At 39.0% G+C, this 24,166-nt stretch overlaps 2 protein-coding genes across 3 annotated transcripts in view; one reads left to right on the top strand and one right to left on the bottom strand.

The window, feature by feature from the left end:
* Positions 1-1,796: 1,796 nt before the first annotated feature.
* Positions 1,797-21,692, bottom strand: CISD1 (CDGSH iron sulfur domain 1). Its single transcript, XM_003409271.4, has 3 exons — positions 20,695-21,692; positions 13,185-13,390; positions 1,797-3,978 (listed from the first exon to the last, which is right to left on the bottom strand). Exons 1-3 carry the CDS (start codon positions 20,723-20,725, stop codon positions 3,889-3,891), a joined length of 327 nt encoding a protein of 108 aa, XP_003409319.1. The 5' UTR covers positions 20,726-21,692; the 3' UTR covers positions 1,797-3,888.
* A 444-nt stretch (positions 21,693-22,136) lies between these two features.
* IPMK (inositol polyphosphate multikinase) overlaps positions 22,137-24,166 on the top strand; it is a 62,949-nt gene continuing 60,919 nt past the window's right edge. The window contains exon 1 of one of the 2 annotated variants that reach the window (XM_023546970.2): positions 22,137-22,565. In XM_023546970.2, coding sequence (XP_023402738.2) covers positions 22,376-22,565 — 190 coding nt within the window. In that variant the 5' untranslated portion in view covers positions 22,137-22,375. The remainder of the gene's footprint in view (positions 22,566-24,166) is intronic. The other variant, XM_003409270.4, reaches the window with a different exon arrangement.

The following is a 24,166-nucleotide window of genomic DNA, read 5'->3' as shown; positions in this document are numbered from 1 at the left end:
ATGTTATTTTAATACCTTAATAAGCCCAGAACTTTAGAAAGGATCTTGGTTTAGTGGTTCCCAGATTTTAGATTGCATGGAGCAGTTTAAAAATAAAAAGTGGGGACCACGATAGGGCTGCCATTTTTTTATTTTGCCGTGTAAGAATATTTAAAGCAGGAGCCCTGGTGGCTCAGTGGTTAAGAGCTTGGCTGGTAACTAAAAGGTTGGCAGTTTGAATCCACTAGCCGCTCCTTGGAAACCCTATGAGGCAGTTCTACTCTGTTCTATAGGGTCACTCTGAGTCGAAATCGACCAATGACAATTTTTTTTTAAATATCTACTATCAATAACACTTCATGTAAGAAAGAATATGTTAATACTACAAAAGATGGAATAACCTTACGAAAAATAAATTCACCTTGGTAATCTTTTGTCTTTTTTTCCCCCTCTGTGGAGTGCTGAAAATTTAGTCTCAGCCTGGAATTTGGGGACAACTGCCTAAAATGCTATTTAGTCCAATCACTTCAATTTAAAAGGCTGTGAATGGCTTTGCCTGCTGTCAGTGTTAGAACCAGGAAGAGAAAGCACAGCCTCTGACACCTCATACAGTGTTAATAGATTGAATTGAACCCTCTCACCAAAAAAAAAATGTTGAAATTCTAACCCTGTACCTGTGAATGAGACTGTTTGGAAATAAGGTCTTTGAAGATGTTATCAGTTAACATGAAGTCACAGTGGAGTAGGCTGGGTACTAATCGAACCTGAGTGATGTCCTTGTAGAAAAGGGACACAGAGACACAGGGAAGATGACACAGGGTGTTATGCTGCAGCTATAAGCCAAAAGAGAAAAAAAGGATATGCCCCTAGAGCTTTCTGAGAAAACATGGCCCTGCCAAACTCTGAATTCAGGACTACTAGACTCCAGAGTTGTGAAACAAGTGTCTGTTCTTCTAAGACACCAGTTTGTGGTGTTTTGTTACAGCAGCCCTTAATAACGAATACATAGAGTACTACGCCCTTATAGATACTCAAGCACTAACCATGTTCCTAATCAATAACCTCTGACAAATTTTACCTTGAAACAAGCAAAATCCAAAATTTCTATAACTAATATAAAATCAAATAGTTCCATCTACTTTCCAGCAGAAATACTCAGTATATATAACTGTAGTTGTTATAGTTTATCAAGGAAATTAACCCCAAATCATAAATTACCCTAATTGTAAAACCTATACCATAAATTCCATAAACTGTGAGCTACTAACTCCCCAAAAGGTTTCTTCTCAATTGCATGGTCCATAGAAGATGCTTACTGTCTTTTGCATAAACAAATGTCACCTTAATTACAGCAAAACAAGTTTCTTCACGTTAATAACTTTCCAACCCAACACAAACTCTCACTTCTGAAATCACTGGAACACACATGAGAAAGAAAGGCGGTGGGGGGGGGGCACCTATCAGAAAATAACCGACGCGGCAACCTGTACGTATCGAGATCAACGAAGAAGCACTTAGAAGCCGGTTTCAGAGTCATCACTTAGGGCAGTAATTGCACACGATGGTCTCTGTGTGAAAAGTTTCATATGAACTTAATCACATCCATTTTATTTTTTTAGGTTCACTAAGTGATATGAAAAAGTTTTATCATTCTAAAGAAACTCTAGTTCAAAAACATGTAATGGAATTTGAATGTGACCCTAAAAATACATCTATCTAATTGTTTTGGATTCTTAAAATGCAAAAAGTAGATTTGCACTTCTCAGTAAAATGATCATTTCTAATTTCACCACACACACACACAAATATCCTACACCTTAGAAAAAGTTTTGAGAACTGATACTAGTTTTTTTTTTTTTTGCTAACTATAAAAAAGACTAACAAATTTAAACTTTACAATTAAGAATACAGTTTAGTTTGTCAAGTTAAAGATGCCCCTGAACTTTGACATTTTTTGGATTTTTGTTTTTTAAACAATTAACCTTTGGAAGTATGATGCTCTCTTTTGCTGACTCATTCATATACTTGTTTTAAAAAAAAGGGGTGGGGGGAGTAACAACCAAAATGGAAATAATGAGAACACTGATATATTGTGAATAATGTAACCAAGGTCAATGAACAATATGTATAGAAATTGTTAAAAGAGAACCAAATTTCCTGCGTAAACTTACACTAAAAACACAATATTAAAAAAAAGGGTGGGGGTGGGGGGGGGGGCAAGGGGAATTCAGCCCAAGAATCAAACACAATCAGGATCTGTAGGATTTTAGATTTTGTGCTTTAAAGACATGTCCAAATATAAATCACAAAGGCTACTTAAAGCTACACAATTCTGGCATTGACTTTATCTATACAATAAAACTAATACACCAAACTGTGTATTTTAAATGTGATTATATATAACAGAAATGTTGATGTCTAGTTTCATTGATTCTTGGGAGTTCCAAAGTAACTGGATTTTAGCAAATGGAAACTTGTGACTGACTACTACTGAGAATTCAATTATACGAAAAGAAATAATGGGAATGTGTACCTGTTTGAGAAACCCCTGGGAGTGCAAGTGGTTAACATGGTTAACACGCTCGGCTGCTAGCCTAAAGGTTGGAGGTTGAAGTCTACCCAAAGGCACCTGGGAAGAAAGGTCTGGTGATCTACTTTCCAAAAAATCAGCCACTGAAAACCCTGCAGAGCACGATTCCACTGATAAACCTGGGGCTGCGGTGGCCGGAATTGAACAGATGTCCATTGGTTTGGTTTTACCTATTTTGAGCACTTTCCCCAACTTCAAGTTGTTTTACCTGAAATAAACTATATATGAACTTTATCACGATTTTTTTTCCTTCTAACCTATAAAATCCAAAACCTAATCTCTTTAAAAATATTAACTAAGGCTTTCTTAATTCTTTTATTCCTAATTATCTTCAGCTTTCATATTTTCTGAATAATTTATGAATGCAATATTTCTGGTTTAAGTCTGAAGAAGAATATTACATAAACACTCGTCTTCAAATCTTTGTTTTTAAGAAAAAAATCATACAATTTAAAAGAGGATGCAATTCTTATTTTTCTCTCCAAAATAGTATCAGCCACGTGCTGGATTAGACAGTGGGTTTAAAAAAAAAATAGTCCCCACATCTTTGATTTAGCCTTGTGACTACTATTTCAGGCATGAAAATGTGGCTTTGCATTCAAGAGACCTGACTTTGTGTCCTCTCCAATTTCTTCCATGTCCCCAGTTGAAATGCTTGCTGCTCCTCGGGCAAGAATCCCAGAACATTACATTTTAAGACATCCCTTATGACCACTTTAAATCCACTACTACATTGATCTAAATCTCCACCATTGGCATCTTCAATGGATCATTTAAAAGATATGTCCTGTGAAGATTACAGCCTAGGAAACCCTATCAGTTCTATTTGTCATATGTGGTCACTATGAGTCAGAATTGACAGGATGACACACAACCACATTAAGAAATTAATATAGTTTAACCACATCTAATTTACTTTCTCTGGTAACTAAGTAATACGAAAAAGTGATAATTTTTCTTTGAAACTTACAAGTACAGTCTGCATATACATGATTTTGAGGGCAATTTAATATGTTAACTTCAACATACAACTACATTCTAATATCATTATTTTGAATTTAAAGAGACATATTCTCACAAGACCAAAATAACCCACAGGCCATGAGGTTGGTTTTTACTTTTTCCTTTTTTTTTGATTGAACAAATGTGCACCATGATATTTCCACAAGTAAGGCAAATGCCACGAATGCGAAAGCTGTGATTTGCGTTATACCACATCTAGAACCCAGGGGGTGCGAACAGACAGCAGTGGTAGTCATTCTAATTAAATAATCAGGTAACACCATGACAAGTTGGTTTGCGGCATCAATACTGTCCATTTAAGTTTCTTTTTTCTTGATGATCAGAGGTCCCACGTTGTCTCCAGTCTCTTCATTGTGTTTTGTGTGAGACCCATCACAGAGTGGGAACTAGGGAGAGAAACAGAGAATATGAAATGTCTAATTGCAAAATCAAGATTATGCTTGGGAGAGTGGGAGTGATGCTTAATTCACATATAAACGTGGTAACTCCATAGGAAGATTTTTCTTGGTCACCTTATAGACTTTCTTAAAGTATATATATATTCTATGTAGGAGAAAGAAATCAACTTGTGGATAATATGCAGATCAACAATTGCATTTCCATTGTGTGACATATGATTATGGATATTGAAACTTTTTCCATGTTTAAGTACTACTTGTATTTCTTTTCTAATGACCTGCCTATGTCCACTTCCTATTCATTTGCAGGAGTCTAAGTTCATTCCTTTAAAATAAGTTTGTAAATTATCCCTTTATTGATCATCTTTTTAGCAAATTTTTTGCCAAACTTTTCATTCTGCTTATTTTTTTCATACTCTTAATTTCTCCATTTTCATGACATTTGTCAGTATTTTCCTTTCTTGCCCTTCATTGAAACTTCTTTCTTTTAGAGACGTAATGAATATAAATTTTCACGATTTCACATTTTAAATATAACTGACATTTTGGTGTCCAATAGGAGGTAAAGGAACTAAATTTTTCAGTTTCCCTGAGGGTGCTTCGGATGAGACAAATCCCACAAAATGTTGTGATTTCGTTTCATGCGATTAGAAACCAAAAAACCAACCACCACCAACAAAAAAACACATCATCTAGCCCTCTTTTTAAAAGGTCCTGCTATAAAGAACACTATTTTAACTCAGAATTTCCCAAGCTGACTGGACCATCGAATAACTCTGAGATCCATTACCACAGTGTTCTGTAAGGCACACTTTGCAAATGAAGTTCTAAGATCCTGTTGCTTCAATATTAGAAGCTGCTGCTTCCTAATCTGGCATAGCTTTATTCATAATTTTATCATAATATATTCCACATATAAACCCAACTGAACTGTTGCTGTTGAGTTGATTCTGACTCATAGCGACCTTACAGGACAGAGTAGAACTGCCCCATAGAGTTTCTAAGGAGCCTACTTAGGAAGAATAAAGTAACAAGAGTTTGGCATTATCTGAATCACAATCACCTCACTACTCATAGGAACAAACCAAACCAAACCCATTGCTGCTGAGTCAATTCTGACTCATAGCGAGCCTACAGGACCGGGAAGAACTGCCTCATAGGGATTCCAACGAGCACCTGGCGGATTTGAACCGCTGACCTTTTGGTTAGCAGCCGTGACTCATAGGGAAGGGAGTATAATTTTTTCTAGACAATGATGGTATATAATCCTAAACTTAGATAATCAGAAGTCTCTATCCTGGGTGAAATGCACACAGAATGACCGAGGTAAATTATAGCACTAATAAGTGAACAAGAGAAAAGAATATTTTTGGTAAAGAATATGACAAATATTATTTTGCAATACCACCAAAAAATATGTGGGTGGTTACACAAATATGTATCTTGGGATATATGTGTATGGGGATGAATATGTGGGTAAGTATGTGTGCACAGATAGATGTTATCTATAGGCATATGTACATACAGGTATGTGTGTGCATGCATGTGTATCCATGTACATAATCAACCACATAGGGGACACAGGTACGGATAGTTCTTAGATATAACTACACGCCTTGCAAGACTAGTTTTCTGGGTTTGAAGATTTAGGACCATAGTCTCGTGGGACAACTCCATTAACTGGCATAACATGGTTCGTAAAGTGTATGTTCTACATTTCAATATGGTAGTGTCTGAGGTCTAGCTAGTGAGTGGCTAAGGTATGTCTCTACTCCTCAGGAACAAAAGACAAAGTAGGAAACCAAAGACTCCAAGAAAAAAGTAGTCTACAGGACTAATAGTCTACATGAACCATGGTCTCAATACCCTTCCACTAGGAGAACTAGATGGTACCCGGCTACCACTACCAACCGTTCTGATCAGGGTCACAAGAGATGGATCCTTTTAGAATGGGAGAAAAATGTGGAACAGAACTCAAATTCTTAAAAAGTCCTGACTTACTGGACCAGTTGAGATTACAGGACTCCCCGAGAGTGTTGCCCTGAGATACCCTTTAAACCTTAAACCAAAATCATTCCTTGAGGTAAATAACAGATTGGCTCATAAAATAAAGAATATCAGCTGTGAGTAATGAGTTCCTTTAAAAAATCATTTATATGAGACCAAATGGTCAAAAATTACTCTAACGCAAAGATGAGAATTATAAGGGGACAGAGAAACTAGAGTACTTGATATGGTACAGCCAGAACAGAATGAATGAGGATGACACATTGTGAAAAATGTAACCAATATCACTGAATAATTTATGTAGAAATTGTTAAATCGAAACCTAATTTGGTGTGTAAACTTTCACCTTGAACACAATAAAATATTATTTAAAAAAAGTCTCTATCCTAAAATTAACATATTATTTGGCTGATGCTAAAGAAATCCAATTTTAATTTTACTATCTGTAAAGTATTCTGATTAGCACTACGTTAGTTAAAAATTACAGAAAACCTCAAGGTATCAGCGTATCTTGTATTTCCAGATATAAAGTCTATCCTGTGGTGGAGGCTATGTATATGTAACGTATGTAAAGCTGACCCTGCTTTATGTCTTAGGTCAGTTAAGATGTGGTACACACTATATGGATATTAAAAACAAATCCTTGCAGCAAAAACATGAACCCAAGCTTTCAGTTTTTTCTTGGCTCAGATGAGGAAAGAGGCTATAAAAACCAAACTAAAAAGTATTCCACAGCAAAGAATTGCATTTCTAAGTGACATATGTTTAATAAACAAACACAGGATTTTATAGTGAGAATAAAAGTTTACATTTTAAAGACTCCATTTTTATAAATAGCACAGGCAAAACATTTCAGTGTTGACTATGCCACACAGGTTACAAAATGTGTTTCTAAAAAATGAAATATTTCTAAATAAAAGCCTCAAGTAATTACTGACATGGCATGTTTAACTTTTATTTCTTTTTTGGCATGTTTAACACATATTTCTTTTTTAACCTCAGGCTGAAGGTAATTAGAAGTAATATATTATCTCAAATTATTTTCTTCCATATATAGAATCAAGAAAAGGAGTGAAATCAAGAGAGAAATATAGGAAGAAATCATCACAAAATGTTGAAAACCAAAGCCATACATTTAAAATGAGAATTAAAAAAAAAAATCATGTAGCTCTGAAAACTGAAATTAGCTTGTTTCTTTAAGTTCTTAAAAATAAACAAATAAATAAATATTGAAAAAAATAGTAGTAGATCCTGGATATTTGTTAACAAACTTCTATGCTTTTGAAGCATATAAAACTTTTATACCTTTAAAATGGAAACGAGGTATTAAAAATAATTTTGTCAGAGAGACAGATCTTTTCTAATAGTACTGTTGTGTACCACTTAACCCCAGAAATTATTCACTTAAGTCAGAATCATCTCCCAATCTTCAGTGAAGATTAGGTATTCTTATATTTATTCACTGGTGGTTTCTCATTTTAAGTTAACCCCAACCCACTGTCATTGAGGCAATTCCGACTCATAGCGAATCTATATTTTAAGTTAAAGATTAAAAAAGTTTTTTCAAAGAAGGGGCAAAATGGGTAATTTCAAGATAGAATTAGCCGTTTCTTAAGACTACATCATACATGTTAATGGAATATATGTATTAAAATTAATTTATGCCTTTCAATATAGTATAAGTGAATGAGTGTTAATTACTTGGCATTAAAATTCAAATGGTAAATTACATAATGATATTTAAGTTTTTTAAGAAGTGGCCTGTTTTATTTTGACCCTTCTATGCAATAGAAACTGCGTAGTGAATACAAACTTTCAAATACAATCTAGGAAGTATAGTAGTTTTGTACTAATAGTAACGTGAAGAAAACATAAAAATTTTAATAACCTCCTTTCATTTAAAGTTCTGAAATTTGTCAAATTGTCAAAGAACTGGAATTACAAAAAACACAGTAAGTATTTAATTTGGTTTATGTAGTATCAATACTTAAAACTAAAAAGATCTAACAATTGATGAAAAAAATTTTAGCTCACAGTTGATTCTAAAATCTGTTCTAAGATGCCAGTGTTTCTTAAATTCTGTAGCAAGTTTCTGAATTAAATCGGCTGAATTTCCCGTATATCCAGAAAATACCCTATTACATTTGTTAACCCAATTAGAAAACTACAAATCCCAAATGTCTTTAAAACTAGGGAAGAAATGATGAGAAGAAGAGATTGGAATAAAGGTTCAGGAGGGAAAAAAAAAAAAAAACACTGGAGAGATCCTGGCTCTCCACTTGGAATGTTAGCAGCACTATCAGGGTTTTCATAAAAAACACAAGATTTATTTTTTACGGCCCCACATCTAAAGTTGTGATGTTTCAGTTTTTAGGGTGATTTCAATGTTAAAATAAATTAATTCTCTTCCTTGACCTATCTAGTCTACCTGCAACTTTAAAAAAAAAAAAAAAATTTATCAGCCTCCTCTGAAACTTTGTAATTTTAGTGAGTGATTTGATTCTGTTTCCCAAGGAAGTTGGCTCGCTACCATAAACTGCTATGAGAAGCATGCTTGCTTTGTCTGAGCAGTGTTACAGATTGAACTGTGTCCCCCCAATATGTGTTGTAAATCCTAACCTCTATCCCTGTGGTCATAATCCCATTTGGGAATGGGTTGTCTTTGTTATGTTAATGAGGTAGGATTAGTGTAAGGTGTATTTTGAGTCAATCTCTTTTGAGATATAAAAGAGATTAAAAAAGCAAGTGAGCAAGCAGAGATGAGTGAAGAGAGATGCCACGACACGTAGAGATCTCCAAGGAACCAGGAAGAAGCTGTTAAAGCCATCTACTTGTGGCATTTCTGTTATAGCAGCACTAGATAACTAAGACAAGAAGGAAAACAAAAGTTATGGGATCTTTGAGGCTACCTTAGAGAACAATATGACATTTATACCATTCTTAGGCACTTACTTTAATAAAACATAAGATAGATACAATAAGAAAATGTATAAAGAGAAATTAAGATTTTACACAACTGTCCTCATGTGGATTGGCCAAGGGAAATAATCAACAGTCAGAATATTGTTTCTATGAAGAAATGGACAAAGTCAATCCACCTCCAAGCCAGTTAATAGGGTGGGGACTTTCTATAACTAACACACATACCCCCTCCCCGCAAAAAAGCCAACAGCAACAAAAATAAATCCCGAAGTTATAAATGAAAGAAAACGATTCTACATAGTATGTCCAGTTGCATTTCAATTCAATGGATCCTAAACTGACAAGCCTTTCCTCTATTTCTGGTATGTATCCTGGTCTGCATTCCTCCGCAGTCCCTGCTCAGACTCTCTTCCTGCTTCTTAGGTGACCACCATACAACTCAGCAAATGATGCAACCTATCTGGGATGGTGGATGGGGATGGGAACCTAGCAAGAAAGACTACGTTACAAATTCCTTCCTCTTACGTCAAAGTTCTCTCATCTTGTTTTGAAAATAAGACTACCCCTTCCTTTTTAAGGCTGATTTTTCCTACTTGTGCTCTTAATTTCATTTCCTTCCACTCTCTTTTAAGACACCACTGTCTTGCCCTGTAGTCACCTTAATCCTTTCTTTTCTATTGGTTCCTTTCCTTCTCTCTTCAAGTATGTATAACATTTTTTGTGAAATACTATGAAATAGGCCAGAGTCTTGGAAACAGTTGAAGACATACCAATTCTGGGAGGAGGGGAGGAATGAGGTCTGTTAAAAAGTGTAATTTCTGTACATCACTATGAGATTCTGATTCACCAAGTTTGGGAAACCTCCTCAAAAAATGTCAAATGCACACAACAGGTTACTAGTGATTGTAACTCTTACATGAATTAGAATTAAAGATTATATCACATATAACATTATACTTCAGATTGGTAAAAGTATTTAAATTTTGTTACATAATAAACACAACTGGTACGTTTGAGAGAAAAATTGAATATAAACTCAATGTAGCCATCTAATCAAAGGTATTAATTACACACCCCTATGAACTGGCATGTAAGCATGAGACTTGGCATCTTAGGAATGAAAGGAGTTTCCGAAAGTATCTGACAAATAACAACATCCATTAACCTGAATAATATTCAAAGCGAACTCTGGCATCTGTGTTGTTGTTGTTAGTTGCTGTGAGTCAACTCTCCTCATGGCAACCCCACATGTGCAGCAGAGTAGAGCTGCTCCACAGGGTTTTCGAGGCTGGGACCTTTTGAAAGCAGATCGCCGGGCCTATCCTCCAAGTGAGTTCCAACTGCCAGCCTTTTGGCTAGTAGTTGAGCACTTAACTGTTTGTGCCACTCAGGGACTCCTCAAAGTGAACTCTGAATGGATTCAAGCAGGAAATTTTCTGTGAAAATTCAGAAGGGATAAATCCTAGAGGCAAAGAAGATCACTAAATAAAAAAAAAGAAGATCACTAGCTGGTGTAAAACATAAGCTAAAAAAAAAAAAAAAAAAGGACATTGAGAAAATTGAAAATAAAATGGACTGGGGACTGGCATTCCTTCTCTTAAAGTTGGCCTATGGGAACTGGCAATCCCTAGTCTAACCATCTGGAAACTCTAAGTATAAATTGTACAAAGTAAGAATAGTCCTAGAATGTTTTGCTGAATTATAAAGTCTAATAAACATTTAAACGACTAGCTTGTGTCCATTTGTGATTCTTCCTGTGATGCTATGAGCTCTTACTCCATGAAAATCCTTATTTGCATTATTGGACCCTTTACCTGCAGAAAAATCCAAACAAAGCAAATACCCTTTATTTGGCTTCAGTCAAGCTTTAGAGTTCACTCAAATAGTTACGTTATTTTTTTCCCTTCACTGTCACATTTACTGAAATTTTCACATACATTCAGAGCCCTAAAACTTCCTTACTAGTTATTCACACTTTAACCCTCTTGGACACAGGTTCTATTCTGATATTCTGTTGAAATGACATCATTTATTGTCCACTGAGAGTCAACTGCCTCTTAATTGCTTAATCCAACAGTCTTACTATAATATTTTATTCACCTGGTTGTCTTTGCACAGGTGATGTTCACTACCAAGTCTTCTCTGAACTTTTTTTCTTTTTTCTACTATGAGGCCATGATATTCTTAGTTTTCTTCTAACCCTTCCTGCTCATTCCATCTCCTTTATTGGCACTTGTTCCTCTTTCCAAAATGCAGAAAATGCTCCACGAATTCATCTCTCCTTGATTTTTATCTGTATAGAGGATCTCTGTATTTCTAGGCTTGAGTCATCAGTTTTGCTTATCTCTATCTGCAACCCCGATGTCTCAACTTTCGTCCCACATATCAGATAGTCTGCTGTACATCTGCATTCAACTGTCACCTCAAAGTTACTCTTTGAAACTGAATTCATCACTCTCCTGAAAAATCAGCTCTTTACCTTAAATTCCTGATTTCTGTTAATGGCACCATCCCTCTTCTAATCCTACATGCTTAGACCCGTCAATGAGCTTTAGCTTCTCTCCCATATTCCACATCACATTCAGCTGATTGTTTCCTCAAAATGCTTTGGGGGAGGAGAGGGGTGGGGATGGAATAATATACATACATACTTACATATATATATATACACACACACACACATATGTATGTCCTATAGGGTCGTTATGAGTTGGAATCAGCTCGACAGCATGGGTTTATATATATATACATATATATATGCTGTTACATTTTTTAGAGTAGACACTAAATAAAGTTAAGAACACTGACTTTAACTATTACGACATCAATTTAGAAGTTCATCGAGGTATCACTTTTTGTTTTGGAAGGCAACAACAGACTGAAGTCTAAGCACACCTTTTTAAAAACAAACCACCCTCGTCTTCAGAATATTACTGAGAGATTATTTTCTAGCAATCCCATTAGTACTTATTAACAATCCCATATTCCAAATGCACAGTGCTCTTAAGGCATAGCTGGTTGTAATGGGCTTATTAATTCTTGGTTCCATATGTTCACCAGTTTCAGATATAAGATATAATCTAATCATGGTATCACTAGACTGTCCAGGATCAACTGTATAGAGGAAGGGGCATGGTAGAATATGCTTTCCAGTACCAACTATGTGGCTTCATCCATACTTGCAAGATAATGGCTCTCCACTGTTGCGGGTGGGGCCTCAACATAATGTGCTTTCAGAAACAGAAACATCATTTTTAGTGTCTATTTTTTTGGGCCTTTTAGTGTTATCTGTAGTGAAATCCATTTTATTTGAATGCTAATAGTGGCAGTACATGCAGTATTTTCAACCTATTTCTTGCAAAAAAAAAAAACCCAAACCAAATCTCCTGGCATTGAGTTGATTCTGAGTCATAGCAACTTTAAAGGACAGAGCAGAACTGCTCCATAGAGTTTCCAAGGAGTGCCTGGTAGATTTGAACTGCCGACCTTTTGGTTGGGGGCTGTAGCTCTTAACCACTAGGCCATCAGGGTTTCCATTTCTCACAATACACCAGAAATTATGAAGTCATTTGGTATACGAAGTCTTTAAAGATGAGCTTAGGACAACATTTTACCATTTTTAGATCATTGGCTGTCATCACTATTTAAATGCTGCAGCTACCACAAATAAGGCTTCCAAAGGGAACCTGATGAAATGCAGTTCTTGCAAAATAAAGTAAGATTTTTTTTCCCATTCTATATCCTTAGATATTTAACTATAGGAGCTACCACTCAAAGAGAGGTTTAAGATACAGGGTCGATACATTTGTCACATAAGAAATTTTCAAGGGTAATTTTTTAAAAAAGTTTCCCTTGATATTTCCAAGACTTATCCTAGAACCCAGGACCCTGAAAGCTCAAAAAGAGAATTTACTCGTTTTGTTTCTCTATGTACATGGGCTGTAGATTCCCTTTCCTGGGACAATAGAAGGTACAATCCATTTGGGGAGGAAATACTAAGAGTAAGCAAAGGGACTTTTCTCTGGTCTTCAATCAAGAATATGGTTAAATTCACCTAAACTCAATGACAGTATGATGTAATTTCACTGTGCAGGGATCATACCTTTTGGTAAATATATTCTTGAAGAGATCATAGAAAACAGAAAAGGTTAAGTCTCACTAAAAAAAAAAAAAAGGAAGGCTATCTGATAAAATTTTGACAGAATAGTTTAAAAAGAGGTCTTACAGTGAAAACGACACTGATGTGAAGGGCTGGTTTTCCTCACCTTTTTGGATCTCCAGCAACGGCAGTACACAGCTTTATCTCCCAAATCCTCCATGTCGAAAGCGTGTACCACCTTGGGGTTGTCCTTCTGGATGTGAAGGTTTACCATAGATTTGTGGCGATGATCTTTAACATAAAATCTCTTGTAAGCCAGATAACCCATAGCAGCTGTCCCAGCAGCAATGGTAACTGCTGCGATCCATTCAACTATAGCAGGGAAGAGAAACGGGGATAATTATCAACACCAAAATATACACTAATAATCTAACACGAATTTTTGGGAATTTCAGTTTTGGCGTATTACGTGTCCCAACAGTCAAAGGTTTTCCAATAGTCAAAGGTTAACAAAGTGAACAGAACACACTGGTGTAAAAGTCCTTTGCTAACACTTTACCCAGCCCTTACTGAGGCAACCGTGTATTTTGTGAGTGATGACAGCTACATAAGATAGAAGAGGGAAACTCAAAAATTTTTCTACAGATGAAGAGGAAAAACAAGGTTTCATAATCTTTAAAAAGTGTTCATAAACAGATTTAAAATAATATGTGACCCTGCGAATACTCATCGCTTTAAAACAGACAAACAAACCTGAAACAAACATTCAGATTAAAACAGGAAAAAAAAAAATCAGGGGGCAGTTAACAAAACGACTCATCAGAGTTCATTTTAATAGCAAGGTCTAAGTCTCTAAGTGATTTTAAAATGATTTAATTTACCAAAACTCAATTGCAGTACCACATAAAGCATAACCACAAACAGAATTAGTAATGGAACAAAAACTAAAAAGAATAAAACAAAATCCTTAATTTCTACATTCAAAGAAATATATCTAGTAGGATTCTTGGTTTCAAAGTCATTCAAAACTTTTTTTTTTTTTAATTTCAAAGTGCTTTCTCATTATTAAAACAAAAATCAGAATGCACTAATTTCATATTTTGTAGAAAACATGACTAATATAATTCCAGTCAAAATTCTCCTTTAGTAAGTTCTAAATTTCATTATCCACCAGTGGGTAATTATCTGAATTCCCTGTGTCATTTTAAATAAATGACATTATTCTGTTTAACTACTTGCTTGAGTAACAGACCATCTAGTTAGTCTTTTCCCGCAGCTTTTTAAGGAGTCTTTAGAAACCCAAACACTGAACAACTACCCCAGTTCCAAGGAATGATGGAGAGAAGAAAGCTCGGCATAGTCTGGTTAGCCTCAGCCTCAGAGGAGAGTTGTCTATTCCCAGCATGGAGTGGGCTGCAGGAAGAAGTTGAACAGGGGTCAGGATAAACACACTGGACTGCTTCCCAGTACTTCCTGAGTCAGATCTTCATAGTGTTTGAAATAAGTTCCCAGACTATCAAATAAAGCCCTAGAGAGTTAAGTACAAAAACACATTCCAGGCCAAATATAAACATATACATAATGAATAACTAACTGTATGGATTATTTGCACTATTGTCAAATTTCTCATTTCACTGATTTGATCAATCAAAATACCTAATAGTGCCTGACATAAAATTGGAGCTCAATCTCATAAAACTCTAATGGAAAGGGACACCCAATCTCATACTTAGTTCCTTTTATCCTGGTCTTCTGGCTTATTCAATAATTTAGTTTTTATCAAATACTTCTAATTAGCATGTTCCTTGAATTCTGTTTTCAACTGCAGCAGTATTTTTCTCTCCAAAGAAATTCAGTTTGTTTTCCTTCCTACATTTCCATTCCTCCTTGTTATAACACCTTAAAATAAACATTAACGTAATGTCCTTCCCAGATGCTGCATGACTGAGAAACCAAGTTAATAAAGTTATTTGACAACTTCAAACCTTTGGCCTCATTGAAGAGTGTTTTTAACTACATATTTTGTGTAGATTTCTCTTCAATTTTTAGCGCTGCTTCATGGTATTACACATGGTGATTCCAAGTAGGGCTGCAAATTTGCGCTGACTTCCAGATGGATTCATAACCTCCGTTTCTGATACATTATTTACCACGGAACTCCCTTGAGAAAATATTCCCTATAACAGGAGTTATAGCAATCCACTTCTTAGCTAATGGAAAGCTACTCTGAATAACTAATGTATCTATCATGAAATGGGCTAAAACACTGCTTTGCATAGTGTATGTTCAATATTTGCTGAATGTTTTTATCTTTAGCAAAAACTTAAAAGAGGAAGAAAATACCCAAGAAACTAAAACGATACAATTTTCTAAGTCTTTTAAACTTAATTACACCCTACTTTTTAAGTGAACTATGACGTACTCGTTAGCATATTTGTTTTGATGGTGCCTAACCAGTTGCCTTGAAGTCAACTTGGATTCATGGCCACCCTAAGTGTGTCAGAGTAAAACTGTGCCTCATAGAGTTTTCAGTGGCTGGTTTTCCAGTAGATCTCCAGGCCCTTCTTCAGAGGTGCCTCTGGGTAGACTCAAACCTCCAATCTTCCAGTCAGCAGCCAAATGCATTAACAGTTTGCACATCCAGGGACTCCCTGATGGTGCCTACATACGGCAAAAAGTCTGGAGACTCAAAGAACGACTACATTTTGGTTGTATTGTCTCCTTTGGAATTTCTATCTGAAACTTAGGACAGACCAAAAGAATCTTCTTTTAGCCATTAAAACATTCTTCTTTTATTCTCTTTTCTCATATTACTCACTGAATACATATGGTGGCTCTTTTTTTTTTAACCTTTACCTCCCTCTGATTTTTTAATAGTGAAAATGACAGAGTAACTGATACGGAAAATAGCCAGCTGCTAAGGCATCATCTAAAAAATGGGAGACAACTCTAGTTATTATTCAGTTGTGTCTGCCTCATGGGGAATCAAAACATGCACTGTGACCCTACCCCACTGCAAGGTTCACTTATAATCCTATACAAAATCATAGTACCATATGTGTGCTAGCGAAATAGCCTTGTTATTTGCTTGAATTGAGTGTTCTAGAATCACAGAGCTAGATAAATTCTTGGGATTTTTTTTTTTCTTCCTAAACTCTAATTCTCAAATCTCATTAGGGACAAATGTAAGAGTTCCCAGAAGCAAGATAAATGTCGCTATTTTATCATTTCATTACTACAGCCTGAATCAGTTTTTTCTGGCAAAAAGCTGTGGATGCCATTGGCAATTGCAGGGAAAAGAAGGAAAAGGAAACAATATGGCAACAGACAAAAATGATGATGGACTCAAAAGTCAACAAGTAGGGTAGAGAAAGAATTGAAAACCAGAAACAGTAAATAAAAATAATAAAACCTAAGCAACATTTAGTCCAACTGAATAGGGTGTATGCCTATTAAAAATGGACAAACAGTCTTATAGGTAACAGGGACTTTACCAAGTCCCATTTTTGTCAAGATATTTCACCTGGCACCTTTCAGACACTGTTTCAGAACTGAGCATTATTTCTGTCTCTTCTGCCCCACAGAGTTTCCAAGGAGTGCCTGGTGGATTCAAACTGCCAACTTTTTAATTAGGAGCCATAGCTCTTAACCACTATGCCACCAGGGTTTTCAGTATATCCTCACTTTCCTTTTCTATACACATCTCTCAGGTACAATTAATCCCATAAGCAGATCAAAACCCCATCCCACCCAACCTTGTTTAATTCACAATGCTTTCCATCTACGCAAGTACCATTAATGGTAAGCCAATATAAAGAACAAAAATACAGGAAAAGACAGTATTTCTAAATAATTCCCCCATCTTACTTTCCCCTTGACCTACTAGTATGTGATTTTTGGCTTTCTCTTTTAAAATTACTCAGAGATCGAGAAAACATACCTCCTCCCAAACCCCACACCTTTTTTTTATAACCCATTCCTTGGCTTTTCTTTACTGTGGGGATTATTTTGCTTTTACTCATTCATACAGAAATCTCACCCTGTTTCTTTTCCTTTAGCCCCTTGTCAGCCAAAAGCTGCCCTCTCCTGCCCACTGTCAACTGTCACAGAATCAGAATGTTCCTTTCAAGGGAGGGGGAGGGGAGCTGTGTTTAAACCCTTCCCTCCCTTAGGTTTCTCACAGATTGGTAGGCTGTACCAGGTATGTTTTTTTCTAAGACTCGTGGTGCTCATTTTTAGTTGAGTAAAAAATAATGGTTACTAATTTAAATTTATTTGCGATTCCAGCTGTCCATCTTATGATCACATTATCCTTACACCAAATGACTTATAATACCTTTGGCCTCATCTTAAATCTTAACCCACTGTATCAAAGTGTGGAATTTAAATGCCTCCTCTGAGAATTTTAAAAACTTTTTTATTATGGAACAGACAAATACAAATGTAGAGGGACTAGTATAATGAACCCCATTTACCCATCACTCAGCTCCAGCAAGTTATCAACTCGTAGCCAATCTTGTTTCATCTACAACCCTAAATTCCTCCCATTGTTTGCTTTTTATAACGTAGAGAAGCTATCTCCTCTATTCTTAATATGAATTATACATCTCTTAAGAAAAAAAAATCCTTTAAATAGTTACTTTAAATGACTAAATGAATTTATAGAACCTAAACAATATTTTCATATGTTAAAATGAGGTAAAATAAATTGGAAAATTATCAACTGGCTTCAATAAAAGACCCAAGGATATAAAAGTTAGGGAATAAGAACTTATGAAATGTAGTTTAGGTTTTATGGCTTGTAGTGTTCAGGGTTTGGGATGAATAAATCAACACAGTGAAGTGATAAACCCCTATTTTGTAACTTGAGGGTAAAAACCCAAAAACCCAAACCTGTTGCCATTGAGTCGATTCCAACTCATAGCAACCCTATAGGACAGAGTAGAAGTGCCCCATAGTTTCCAAGGAGAACCTGGTGGATTCCAACTGCCCACCTTTTAGTTAGCAGCTGTAGCACTTAACCGCCACACCACCAGGGTTTCCATTTGAGGGTAGAGTAAAAATAAGAAGTGATTTGAAGGAAAAGTAGGTTAAGGGATGCTTTTAAAAATATTTGGTTTATTTTTTAAAGATGAAGGTGAATATGAAAGACTTTAGGCTGAAGAGAAGAAACTTATTGTGAGCTGGGGCTTATGATTTAAGAGTAATGGATATCACTGGTGAGGAAAGGGCTTAAGGAAACAGAAGACAATAGTATCTGAAGGACGAGGGTAGCGAATGGTTTCAGAGTTGATCCCTTCCTGGCAAACAGAAGGGAAGGAATTAAAGATGAAAGAAAATTCAATGAATTTTGAAGGTATCAAGGAGCATCTACTGAGCGTGAAGAGTCATGGAAACTGGGAACTCCATAGCAGTCAAGGCTAATGGAAGCCAGGAACCAAAATAAACTAATAATATCATCCACCAAACTGTTATTAAGAACCATCTTACTCACCACAATCTTTGACTGTATTTCAATTTCCAATCACTCATCTTCATTGCCTAGATTACTGCCATTATTTTTTTTTATGACCCACGCATTATTTTTCTTCTGAATACAAACAAGAGTTCTGCACACACGCACACAAATACTACTTTTTTATTTGGCACATACTTACGTAGTGCTTAGCATTGTTAGGGATCATTATAAGGCCTTTATAATTATCAATTCATTTAACTGAGAAGAAACATGATCAGCCGCCTCTATTTTTCTCCCCTCAAACTAGAAGAACTAGGCAGATTTTCAACCTGTGGGGATTAATTGGTTTGAAAATTAAGACCAGAACCAAATTTTATGAAATTTAAAATTTAAATTACAAGGTAGATCCCCAAGACATTCTCTGCCCTGCCACCATATTTGAGGAGGAAGGTGTAGTAGAAGAGATCTACAAGGCCTTTGGGTCTTTGCGTAAAGTCCTGAAAAACAACCTTTATGTTTTTAGATGAAATGAAAAGTAGCTACTCATAGCAAAGTTGAGTACTTCATTTCTAATAACCCACTTCACCAAGCAATTTCCTGCCCCTAAGAAAATGGCAAACTACTGGGAAAGTCACCTTTGAATGTTCGCATGGCTAAAAAACCAGAAAACAAAAGACACTTGTTTTGATCTCAGGGAAGATTGTTGTTGTGTGCCTTTGAGTCGATTCTGACTCGTAGTGACCCTATAGGATAGAGTAGAGGGGCCCCATAGGGTTTCAAAGGAGCAGCTGGTGGATTCGAACTGTTGACTTTTTAGTTAGCAGCCTGGGAGTGATTAGAAGTCTTGGTTCATCTATTTCACATTTTAATAGTATACTACACAAAGATTAGTATCCATTTACACAAAATGTCCCCACATTTTAAACAAAAAAGTCTTGGCCCGTTTTGTTCCATCTCACACTTGTACAAACAGCCTTCCTATAAAGTTAAATATATCAGTGGCACAAATTACATTAATATTTTACACAGTAGTCTCATTCTTGAGAAAAGTTTTCTTTTTTAAAGAAAACCAGAAAGAAACAAAAATCACTCCCTATTTTAAATGCACTGAAGGTGCCTCAAGATTAAGTATCCTTTGAAAAAATGTTTGCAAATAAATTACCTTCTATGTTCCTCATTAGTAATTAAAAATGTCATAATGACCCTCACTCCTCTGCCAGGTAAATTCTGGCCACAGAAGTGAATTTTCCAATTTATAGAATCTATTTTTTACCACTGTATTATGAAATTAAGACTCCAGTTGGTAGGGACTTTTTACATTACCTGGCACCCAAAATGCTCAATATTTACTGAATGAATCAATGGGCTACTACTACTTAGCTTCTGGACGTCTTTTTACCTTTACTCAACTACTGTTACAGGTAACCAAACCTGGGGGTGTGGTGTTTTATACCTGGGCAGAGAGATCACACATATGTAACTTGAGCACCGTATTACTATACCACCGACAGTAATCATAACGTGGAACTTCACGCTGAATGGCTTCTATAAAGTACGTTAATTTTAACTGGGCCTTCTGCTAAGAGTGTTTAAACGCTAGGTACTACCAGAATGGAAGCAAGGGTGGGAAAGCTGAAAGCTCAACGAGCTCGGTTCTCAATCCTCTCTCCTGGATTACCGTCACCAAACGCCAGATGCCAGGGGCATATTAAAAAACTGGAAACCTTGGATTGAGTTTCTTCCCTTAAAATAAAAGGTACAAAGCTAAAAAGAGATTAGTCATGCATCATTTCAGGATTGCAGAAAAATCAGCGTTCTGATTCCACGTTGATTTAAACGTAAGAAGGGGGTACATGTTTCTTCCCCCACCTCTGCTTCTCTCCCGGCCTTGTATTTTAAGAACACAGGCATCTCTGGGGAAGACAAGATATGCTAGCAGCAGCATTATCAAATATTAAGGTTTGGCTCGTTAGAGTAGACCTGGTCCAAATCTGCGCAGATGCCTTGCATGGCTCCTTTCCGCTTTTGCCCGGTGACGCCGCCAATCCATATCCTTAGACCTCGCCCCCTTTCCCGGTCCGCTCAGAAGCCGCAGCGGAGCCAAGCGCTTGCCCTTCTGCATCTCAAGGTTACAGGACCGGCGAGCGCTCACGGCACTGCTGAGTATGCCGCAGGTGCGCAGGCTGCCAGGCTCACCCGCTCCCGGGCCCCACTTCACCTCGTACGCTGGAATTGGAAGTCAGACTCATGGCGCCGCCGCTTGCAAGGCGTGTGCACAGGATACTGAGCTCGAACAGGGCTCGCGCAGACAGCGGGAATAAACGTTCGAGGAGCGTCCTAAGGGTACAGACACAAGGCTCCTACCGCGCAGGCGCCACGGCGGGCCGTAAGCACGTGTGTTATCGCCCCCTGGCTGATGTTGGGCATGCGCAGAGCCTCTGTCCCAGCCCTTAAGGAAGTCTGGAGTCCGGATTTTGACAGCCGCAGCAGGGGAAAAAGGCCTAGGAGGTAGTAACTGAGTTTGCGCAGCCCTGAGGGGCGTGGCTTGGGGGGACAGAGGGGCAAGGCCCTGGGAACCGAGAGTCCAGGGCAGATTTTACGTCTTTTCCAGGTGTGTGCGTTTCTAGGGGCCTAGACAGGTGCTACTAGAAGAACATTTGCCGTAATCAGATACCTAAGATTTTACCCAACATTTTCTTGCTCAGACTGATACCTGCAAAGCCAGGCCTAGTTTTCATCTAAGGTGCCAGTGACAGGCACACAGGAGTCAGCGACAGAGTACCCTTCCAGAACCTCCCCTACCTCCTGGCGTGCATCCCTTTCCTATGACTTGGTTAGTCATCTACTCAGGACCTTGACACCTGCACTATCTAAGGGGTCGGGTGGAAGAGAGGCGAACGCTTATTTCTTCAAAAAAATGTGCTCACTTAAAAAGAATTAGGATTATTCTGCATCTTTACATTCTCAAATTAGTGTCGGTTCCAAATAGGGCGACAATCTGGGGAGGAGGGCTAAGGTTAAGTTACTTGAAGGGTGTTCTGAAGACGTGTCTTCTAACAAACTGCCTGCTTTTACTTCTATTGTGTTTTTGTGCGGGGTGGGAGTTGGAGGGGGTTGACTGAAATTAAGGGCTGGCGTCCCAAGCCACTTTTGGCACTGCTACTGCCCCTCCATAACCTCCTAATACGTGATTGCTTCTCACAGCTGGAAGCCCCTGGCGTCTTTGAGTCGAAAGCACTGAAATGCGCCGTGAATGAAGGCTCAGCGGCAACGGTGGCATCCTAACGCCAGCCTCGGGGTGGGGGGAGTGGGAGGAGATGAGAAGAGCCTCGAGTTGGCGCGACCCATCCAGGTCTCGGTCAGCCTGCCGGGGGCCCGCTGCGTGCCCGCCCCGCTGCGGGGGTCCGTCGGGCGCCCTCTGGGCATGCTCAGTAGCGGCGGCGGCCGCCGGTCGCGCAGTCGGAAGCTGGCGGCGGCAGCGGCGGAGCAGGCGGCGCTGACGCGCGCGCCGCAGTTGAGGGGACTGGAGGACGGCGGGAGGGGGCGGGGGCGCGGGAGGTGGGGCTGCTGTCGCCGTCAGGGCCCCAGGGAGCGCGGGGCGCCGCCGCTGCTCCTCCGCTCAGTTCCGTCTCCAGGGCAGCGCCGGGGCCGGAGGCCAGGGCGGCAGGGGAGCGGGAGCCGGGACCCGCGCTCCACCGAGAGTTGGGCAGGGGAACGCCCGCGCCTCAGCGGCGTCATGGGCGCCTTCCCCGGGCCTCAGTGGGTACCAGCGGCGGGAACCCCTGGGCCTCCTCGCGGCTGAGCCTGAGCGAGCGACCCTCGGGCTCCCCGGCGCACCCTTCCTTCTTCCTTTTTTCCTGCTTTCGCCGCCGCCGGCGTCACCGCTTCAGCTCTCCGTTATGGCAACGGAGCCGCCATCCCCCCTCCGGCTCGAGGCCCCCGGCCCCCCTGAAATGCGGACCCCGCCGGCAAATGAGGCCGCCCCCGAGGGCACCCCGCAGCCGGCGGGCGGCATTCTCCGCTTCCTCAACGGCTGCGTGCCCCTGTCGCATCAGGTGGCCGGGCACATGTACGGGAAGGACAAAGTGGGTAAGTGGGGGTGGCGCGCGGCTCGCCCCTACCCTTCCGCCTCTGCGAGCCCCCTGCCTGGTCGAGGGAGCCTGGTACTCGCGGGCCGGGCTGGGCGTCCCTCCCGGACCGCACGACCCCCACCCCTTGTCTTTTCCGCTCTTACCCGGAGCCACCGACTCGAGCTGAAGAGGGGGATCGTAAAGTGGGGCGATTTCTAAGGTGCGGGGCGTCAGCTTGTCGCGGTGGTGGCGGGGAGAGGAGCGCCTACCCTCCCCAGGGAGGGTAGGTGTTGATTGGAGACGGCGTTCTTAGTGAAAATAAGGAACTTCGTTTCTACTGGACGGGGAAGTAAATTCTCCCCTAAGCACAAAAAAAGCACAAGGTCTGTTTATTATAGGCGAGTAGCTATTGCAAAAGAAAAGGAATGAAATACAGATGATGCTACTCTAGTGCTTCTCTTCTGGGTGCAGCTGCATAGCTGGAGGGAGAGGAAAAACAGACTTTGTTTTTTTGGAAAGCTTGTCTTGGCCTATCCTGGATATCGCTCCCTGCTCCTTCAGGTTTTTGTAGTGCCTGCATGATTTCTCCGGTAGGCGTGGTTCCAGTACTACAGAAACTCGGATTCGTGGTAGAAAGTACACCCTGCTGTAATAGAATGGTATGCGCATTAGACATTCAGTTGTTTTTCTTGTTTATCTTTTAAGACCAGATCATGGCCTGTGTGATTTCACAACTTCTAAAGCACAATACAGGCCTAACTCGTTTATGCTCTTGGTGATGTAGAAGTTCAGTTTAGGAACTGTAATTCATCTAGGTTACAGTTTCCCTAGGCCGCGTTTACATGGGGGAATATGATGGATGAGTACTGCGGGCCATAGATTTGGAAGGGCCTCTAGAGGCAGTTTGGCTTATGCTGATAAGATGATTCGGATTTAGGTTGGTAAGATAATACTGACTTTTAGTTGAGGTGACTGAGGCAAGCCTGGTTAAGTGACAAGACCAAGGTCACACAGCTACTCTGTGGTAGACTCCTGAAACAAGGCTTTTTATTTTATTTTTTTGTTGTACTTCAAGTGAAAGTTTACAGAACAAAGTAGTTTCTTGTTAAGCAGTTAGTATGCATGTTGTTTTATGACATTTGGTTAACAACCCCAGGACATGTCAACACTCTCGCTTCTCAACCTTGAGTTCCCTATTACCATCTTTCCGGTTCCCTCCTGCCTTCTAGTCCTTGCCCCAGGAATGGTGTGCCCCTTTAGTCTTGTTTTATGGGCCTGTCTAATCTTTGGCTGAGGGTGAACCTCAGGAGTGACTTCATTACTGAGCTAAAAGGGTATCCAGGGGCCATACTCTAGGGGTTTGTCCAGTCTCCGAAAGACCAGTAAGTCTGGTCTTTTTTTGTGAATTAGAATTTTGTTCTACAGTTTCCTCTAGCTCTGTTTGGGACCCTCAATTGTGATTCCTGGCAGAGCAGTCAGTGGTGGTAACCTGGCACCATCTAGTTGTGCTGGACTCTGTCTGGTGGAGGCTGTCATAGATGTGGTCTGTCAGTCTTCAGGACTATGAAACAAGGCTTTTTGAAAATGCATAAGTACTAGTGTGAGTATATGTGTGAACTA

Source organism: Loxodonta africana, chromosome 16 (assembly GCF_030014295.1).
Source record: "Loxodonta africana isolate mLoxAfr1 chromosome 16, mLoxAfr1.hap2, whole genome shotgun sequence".
Lineage (NCBI taxonomy): Eukaryota > Metazoa > Chordata > Mammalia > Proboscidea > Elephantidae > Loxodonta > Loxodonta africana.
This window is presented reverse-complemented; position numbering and strand designations above follow the sequence as displayed.